General features: G+C 41.2%; 1 protein-coding gene across 1 annotated transcript; it reads right to left on the reverse strand.

Annotated features, from left to right (window-relative positions):
• Positions 1 to 4,210: 4,210 nt before the first annotated feature.
• On the reverse strand, positions 4,211 to 7,963 carry znf217 (zinc finger protein 217). The gene is made up of 4 exons (XM_062427352.1): positions 6,643 to 7,963; positions 6,346 to 6,453; positions 4,826 to 6,211; positions 4,211 to 4,703 (listed from the first exon to the last, which is right to left on the reverse strand). The coding sequence occupies exons 1-4, from the start codon at positions 7,961 to 7,963 to the stop codon at positions 4,591 to 4,593; spliced, it is 2,928 nt and encodes a 975-aa protein (XP_062283336.1). The 3' UTR covers positions 4,211 to 4,590.
• Between the last annotated feature and the right edge of the window lie 292 nt (positions 7,964 to 8,255).

Below are 8,255 nucleotides of genomic sequence, written 5' to 3' on the forward strand. Positions count from 1 at the left end.
AAGTCTCTTGATGGCATCTCGGCAACATGAAACATGACACGTCATCCATTATTCTGTACATGCGCCTTGCTATCTCAGCCCGCTCCATATGGCCCCTGTTGTCTCCAGACACCCAAATCCCTTTCCTCAGGCCAGGGGCTGTTTTTGTGGGAACCATTACATTGCTGCTCTTCCTCAGAGGAATGGGGTGACGATGATGAGCAATCACAACCGGAGCAGACTTTCTGCCTCAAATTCTGACAGGATATTCAGCATTTGACCGTATCTGCTTTGTTGGCCCAATTGCTAATTCATGCAAGTTGACAATCTGGAGGCAACAATTATGAGTGATGAAAGGAGTGAAAATAAGAAGGGAGAACACTTAAGGGGAAGGAGAAAAAAACACACACATACACACAAAGATTACAAAAGAAGGAGGGAGGTAAGAGATTTGATAAGTCATACAACAAGAGAGAAAGAGAGGGTGGAACTTCTTAGCACATCCTCAGTCGCAGATGCATGTATCCACCTAAAAGCAAACACACTGAACAGATGAATGGATGTCAATGCAAGCATAAAATGCCATTTGTGTATTGGATTGTGCGCTCAAATGGCTGCTGTGTGAATCCTTATCACAGAAACCCCTTATGTGATGAGAGACGCTTGATAAGGAGCTCTGAAGACCTCAGGTGTTTCATGCTAGAAGACTTTGAGGAGGAAAAACAAAAAGTGAATCCCAAGTGAATATCCATAGATGATATTTGTGTATAATTGACAAAGAAAAAATGAGAAAGGATTCATTGTATTATTGGGGAATACATAAATCAGATCAGTTTTAATCAAATCATCACTGAAAATAACCATTCAAATCAATTTTCTGTAACTTTTAGAGAAGAAAAGGCTCAACATCTAACATGAATCTGAAGAAAAGATCTACAACATTAATCAGTCAAATAAAAATACATATTTCAGGCTTCTAGAGAATACAGTCCACCTATAATGCAGCACAATGAAAGAAAGCCCCTACATCTCTATATCCTGAAGCTCTGGATATAGAGATGTATGTGTAGAGCTATTCACTTATTTTATGATCTTTATATTTGACATGTCTAGCTTTTTCCTGTTTTATTTAAATCTTTATATGATGTACTGTTGCTGTTGTTGTGTGGACCCCTAATTGGGATCCAAATAATGTAGGCTAAGAAATAAAATCAAGAAAAAGCCAAGTAAACAAAAACATTCAAACAGTATCTTTGCCTATTAAAGAGGCTTTTGACATGAAAGCCCTCGCAGCACTCTGGACACAGGGACGAAGAGTAACGGGACGGATGTCATAAGCTGTTGTCGACTTGCGTTCGCAGCCACGCGTTTGCACTAAGTTTGCCACAGTGTGTGGGGGAATATGAGGGTGATGCTAAGTGAAATGCTCATTTTGCGTTTGTGATTACCAAGGCCCATGGGCGATATGCACTAATGTGAGCTAATGCAATAGATAACACAGTGCTGGCCCAGGGGGAACAGACAGCAAACAGATGTGGTCGACTCAAAAAGGGAGGAGGTAGAGGAAGAGGAGCAGGAGGAGAGGAGGAGGAGGAGGGGAAATAAATAAATATATAAATCAAAGTTTTAAAGTGTTCAATGTGCTGAAGATTGTCCCTTGCAATTTGTTGTTTACAGAATGCACGACCATGAAAGGATTTGTCAGTCTCCTCCTTTTATAGATATGAAGAAAGTCAACTAAAATAGTGTGCTCATGTCTTGCAGATGTAGAAGCTATTACCATACTTCTCTCAGGAAGTCTCTTTTTCTTTTTCTTTTTAAGGAGTGAATGCTCTCTCAATCTCAGAAAAGTGGGGGGTGAGGGGGTGGGGGCAATGCTGTGCCACTGCTTAAAACAAACTTTCAAGCACAATCAGTGATGTCAAAGCAGGTGTGCCGCTGCGGCTGACGGCTGATAAGCAACACCTGTGTGACATCATTAATTAAGGTGTGGCCACAAGTGCAACATACTGTAAGTTAACACAAAACAGAGTCATGCAGCAACATTTCTTTTTATCATCCTGTGCAAGACCTACCTTTTAAAATGAAGATAAGATTGCATATTTTAATCTATATTCAGTATCGTGTTTAAAATAATAATTCAAAAAAGTTAACCTTATATATTTCTGTGATTCCTGTTTTAACCTGGCCACAATGTAGTTTAATCATTACATACATAAGGTCTGCTATTCAGACTGAGCATGCAAGGGCTTTGAAACCAAAATCTGAATATGATTTAATTTTGATTTAGTAAATACTGCCATCTAGTGGTCAATCTGAGTCATTGCCAGAGAGAGGGAATATAAAAGAGATTTCAATCTAATGTAGAACACATATGTTTACTAAAATGTAAATTATTGTGCCAAAAATTATTGGCAAACCTTTTTTTGTGGAAAATAAGCTATTTTTGTTCATGTTTCAATGGAGGTATGAGGCTGAAACATGTAGCCTTAATTGTTTCTTGTTGACTAAAGACACACCAGGGTATTACTTTGACAAAGTAATCATGTAAATTCAATATCACATATATATCACGGTCTGAAGAGGTGAAATACAGTACAGTTTATCAAGGTGTAGCTTTGCAAGATGTGTGGTACAACACCTTAAAATAGCTGTGTTGGAAGAGAATACAGTAAGTGTTTCAGCTACAGGTATGTGTGATCTGTGCCTGGCAGTCGTCCAGCTTTTTAAAAAAGGACAATAAAAGATTACTGCCTCAGTGAATGCAGACAAAAGGCGACAGGCCACAGGTGAAACCGTTTTCTGTGCCACCCAAGAGAGGAAACCATTAATGTTGTGGGTGGTTAGTTAGTATCCACCTGTGAAAGAACAACTAATGCCACAAAGCTCTTTCGACCTCTCACTTTATTACTGAAATGTGTCATACAAATCTCAAACAATATTTTCATTTTTACACATGTGTACATGCAATGTGAATATCAAACCAAACAACAAAAAATAAAACAAAACAAATAATTTAACCCAAAGCATTTCAAAGTGGCAAAAAATACAACAACACTAAATCACACAAAATGACTAAATAGCTTGTAGATAGCAGTTAACCTGAGACTTCTTATTCACAGTGTACAATTAAATGCGCAATTAAACAGCTGCTTTTGTCGTTGTTGTTGTTTTTCCCCCAAAACAGTTATACATCTAAAAAAGGTCACTTTATGACCAGCTGGAACTAATTTCTGCCACTTGAAACAAAGTTAACACTTGCAAGACTCTGCATAGATGGAAGCAACCTCCTCAACAGGAACTAAAAGTACATAGCATGACTATTTAACACAAACAGAATTGACAGTTGGTACTTTTTTTTTGTAGTTTTACAGCTTATGGATTTAATGAGCCACTAAAAAGCAGACGATAGACACTGCAGTTTCAAAAGAAAAGAAGGACAAATTATTAACCATGAAATCTACTGCTGTTTAAAACCAGGCTTTGTAAATACTGTGCATACCAAAAAGAAATCCACAATCCAAATTGCGTTAGTTATAATCGTGTGCCATAAAGTCAATACGGCCTCAGCTGTAGTGGCTCCATGTCACCAGATTGAGCTCATATTTTGATGTGGTGCCTGACAAAACACATGCCCAACCTAGTTTTATATAGTCTACTACTCCCCGACTCAAAACATCTGTCCTCTAGTTGATAGAAAAACTAGGAATACAGGCTCAGCTAACATGATAGCTACAGCAGCTTTACAAAACAAATAACAGTGTCTAGGGTACAACATGAGGTAGAACACTTCAACATACAGAAAAAGGACTTATTTCCTGTTAGTAAACCACTGGGCCAAAGCCATCAAGTTATTTGACAGAAAATCCCCACCCTTCAGTGCTTTGGAAATGGAAAGAAAAAATTTAAAAAAAAATACAGGATAGTGCTAATTACTGCCTGCACATTAACAGTAAATTAACAGAGCAGCAATTCTTCACACAAATTATGTTTCTTGTGTTTTTACTTTAATACAGTTTTTTTTTTCATTTTTATTTAATTAAATCTACTGAAAGCTCACTTACCACATATAAATCTTACTGTTATGTCAGACACTTACAGTATCTGAACAGTAGTGTGGGTCAAATATGGATTAAGCAAAAAAAAAAGTTCTGAGTGGACACAAAAATATCAGTGCACACCAGTGGAATAATATATTCAAAAGAGAGATGATCTGCGCCTTTTTATTCAAAAAAAAAAAAAAAAAAAAGAAATTAAAATGTACACTGAAGGCCACTGGAGCCCTGAAATGTGTATGCAACAATTTTTCTATAACTGAAAAAATAATATTAAATTAAGGGAGTCTTTTTCAACACAAACCATCTCTCTTATTTATTCTGTACATTAAACTAATTTTCCAAGAAGTTCTCCGAAATAAGGTAGCAGCACAGTTCAAATCTAGAGATAGGAAAAAAGATAATATATATATCTATTTATTTAAATGTGACTTGATTCACTTATATCAAGTGCCAGGTAAAACTTTTTTCAAAAAGATTTGTGGTAAGGTTTCAAAATAAAAAGAAACGAAGCCCTACTGTATCACTTTTTCCAAGTTTTTACCTTGATGCCACTTTAGGTAGTTTTATCAGTGTTCCCATAGCGTTGATTAGGGAATGGGCCTGAGGGGTCTCTCCTCTGCAGGTTGGGCAGAGTGGGTAAGTGTTGGAACAGCACAGTTCTGCCCCCTGAGAAAAAAATCCTTTGATGTTAAATGCTAGAATATGTTTATATAAAGCAGCCTAATTTGAATTAAAAGAAATACACTGCTTTTATCACCTTCCCCTGAACCAGCTAACCTAATACATACCTGCTCTTGGGTTCGCCAGGCCCGCGTGACTGTGGTTAGGTGGGGTGGGGTGATAGAGAGACGCCAGGTCATTGGGTGTGTAGGGGCGCAAAAGGTTCATCATTCCCCAGTCAGAGTCCAAAACCCCTCCGAGAGATGTAGTATTCTTCACAGAACCCAAAGCCTCAGTCGCCGTGGATGGACATGACCCCTGTGATGTGGTTTTCACACTTCTCGCTGAGATAAGCAGCCTGTTGGATCCATCTCCTGACGGTCCTCTGAAGCCGGGCTTGTCACCAGTGTCGGCTTCCCTGCCTGTCGTTAGAGAGTACTTTAATCTCTTGCTGGAAGGTTCACCAAAATCAATCTGGGGTAGGTTCCCAAATCGGCTTGACAAACACAGCCTGGCAGCGTCTTGGTGCCAAATGACGCCGCTTCTCGCTGGGTAACTCCTCTCACCAATTCCCACTCTGTCCGGGGGTGCTGGTCTGTCCATCACATACTTGCCACCCGTGTTGGATTTCCTCATGAGCTCCGTATACTTGGAGGATTCGTGACTGGCATGTGAATCCATGTTCTGTCTATGTCGCTGTGGCTCCTGGGCGTCATGCACAGGTGCATGGATAGGGGACATTTTAGGAGCAGGATTTGGGTTAACAGGTGTCTTTTCTTGTGGTTTTGCAGGTTGCGGGGTTGGGGATTTGGTTCGACGTGGGTGGCGTCTGTCAATCATTGGAAGTGGGGGGACATCTTTCCCATCGAGCGCAGGGGGGCAGCCTGTGTGACGCTTTGGTTTCAAACTACCTCCTAAGCTGTTCTTTTTTGTGCCGTCTGACTTGTCTTTATGATTCAGCTTTTTGTGCATAATCAGGACCTCTGGGTAGATGGTTTTATATGCACAAATCGAACAGGCAATTGGGATTAATGTGTTTCTGGGTTCTGCACTGGCAGGGATGGAGAGAGACACTTTTAAGGACAGATTTAATGGGGTCTCAGAGTTCTCGTCTTTTATCTCCTCCCGTTCCATCTTCAGGTTAACAGGTACTGGGTACTTTATGAGCACATCGTCAGTTGGAGAGTAAGCAGGCTTAACAATTAATTTCTCATACTCAGCATTCACCTGGATGAGTGGTTTGCCGAGTTTGCTACCCCTGTCATCAAATCTGTCCTCCGGTGTTCCATTGGTGCATGATCTTACTGCAGGAACCCAGAGTTTGGATCTATTCGGGGCAGGATTTTCTTTGTCGTTTCCATGTTTTCTATCATTTGGAGAGGGCATTAAAGGCACAGGTCTGCTGGGGATCTCCATGTAAGGTTTGTCCTTGTGACGCCGATCCAGGTGATATTTCAGTGACGTCTTCTGGGCGGCAGCATAGTTGCAATAAGCACACTTGAACGGTTTTTCACCTGAAACATACAGTGAGTGCTACAGTGAGTTTAAAATATAAGCACACTTTAAATTATCAGTCACAGAATTAGACCTGCGGTACATAATTCATTTCACAAAGTCTCAGATTTGTAAAGAAATGTGAGGAACGTACCTGTGTGAGTCCTCAGATGAACTGTGAGGTAATAGCTGGATCGAAATGATTTGCCACAGTAGCTGCATTCTTTTGATCTGACCTTTGATCGATCGAAACCATCTTCACCTTTTAAAAAAAACAGACACAGACAATACTTAATAAAATAAAAAAGGTGAATATTATTACAAAATGCATGTGCAATTACTCCTCCGATCAGCAGAGGGAGTAATTGCCAACAGAGTTCTTTGTATGAAACAACACACCACTAGTGAGGCAGTATGTGTGAAGCATGAGCATTTAATGGCTGAAATTCACCTGAAACCAGACTTTCTGTCATTGCAGCTTCCTCAAAGCCCTCCTCGGAGCCGTCCTCTGCGTGATCCAGCGAGCCTACTCTCGACAACTTCCCGTCGACAGAAGAAGTCGGGCTTTCTTCGCCACCTTTCTCTCGCTTGTGCACCCTGGAGTGGAGAACTAACTGGTGGTAGGTCCTGAACGTCCTCTGACATTCCTCACAAGTGGTTGGCCTTTCTTTGTCCTTATTTTTTTGCATTAGAGACCTTCGCTGTGGCTCTGGGTTGTCTGCTGCAGTCTGCTGCTGAGACTTGAGCTCTCTCCCGAAACCCTCTTTCATAGCTTTGTCTCCTTGGCCTTCAGACCAGATATTATTCAACTCCTCCTTATCAGAGCCGCAGTCTTCATTGTCTGTGCTGGCTTCCTGGCCGATATCTTTAATATTATTAGGACCGACTGCTATTTTACCCTTTGTAGCAAGTTGCCAGGCCTGATATGTGTTGAAAGGATCAAGCTGTGGAATCCATTTTGATGACCTGACAGGTTGCACGCTATTTCCTGTAGAGAGCTGAAGATTGAGACTCTGAAGAAATGTCTCTTTGGCAAGAGATTCAGTAGCGCCATCCGTGCTCTCTGTCTCTTTATCTTTGCCGGGCTCCACTTCTCGATTATGTACTTTGCTGTGTTCTGCCAAACTGTCGTGGTCAGGGAAGAAAAACCCACAAACCATGCACATTTTGTAAACAGTGACTACAGGCTCTGAAACAGGGTCTTGGGCGATGCCGTTGACTGTGACCGGGGTCTCTTGGTCTTGCTGGGCTTTGCTCTTTGCTCCTGGTTTTACGTGCATCTTCATGTGGTTCTTGAGAAACCACGGCTCTCTAAACCGCCTTCCACACACATTACAGCAGTAAGTAAAGTAGTCCTTGTGCTTCCTCATGTGGGTCTCGAGCTCACTGGCGTCTTGTGATATCTGACCACACACAATACAGCTGTGAACCTCCTCTTTTTCAGCAGGGAGGCTACTCGGTTTGGGTCGGGTTCTGTCTCCTGGGATCCTAAATTCTGCTTCGACTCTAAGCACAGCTGGCTCGTAGAAAGTTGTAGGGTGTTGTGTTAATACGTGGGGTCCTAGCTCATCCTGTTGAGTGAACGTCTGATCACAGAACATACAGGATAATGGTGTACTCCCTCCAGATTGCAGCAGGGCCTTTTCTGAGTAAGTGATGTGAGGTGTCATGCTAGAGCCAGGCCCTGGGATACTTGCACTGTTACTAATCAAACTGTCTTGGGCAAGTCCATCTGGGCTCTCCACAAACGGCAGCAATGAGTGAGTTGGCATTGTCCTCTGAAGGGTGGAGCACCACTGCTGTACACACTATCCAGATTTTTTTGGGAACCTGAAAAACAATGAAGGAAGAATTCTTTAGGCTTTGCTTATTATCAAAAATAAAACCAGGGAGCTATGACCAAACCCAAGATAAAATTCACCACACAAAGAGAAATGTCTTCCCCTACATTGAAACAGGAAATGTATCTTTTTTGCAATCAACTGCACAGACAACTCATTTCCTTAATGTTAGTGACGCCACTAGTGGAACATGTAAAACTATCTTTTCCTTGCTCAATAACCT

Source organism: Scomber scombrus, chromosome 10 (genome assembly GCF_963691925.1).
Source record: "Scomber scombrus chromosome 10, fScoSco1.1, whole genome shotgun sequence".
Classification (NCBI taxonomy): Eukaryota; Metazoa; Chordata; class Actinopteri; order Scombriformes; family Scombridae; genus Scomber; species Scomber scombrus.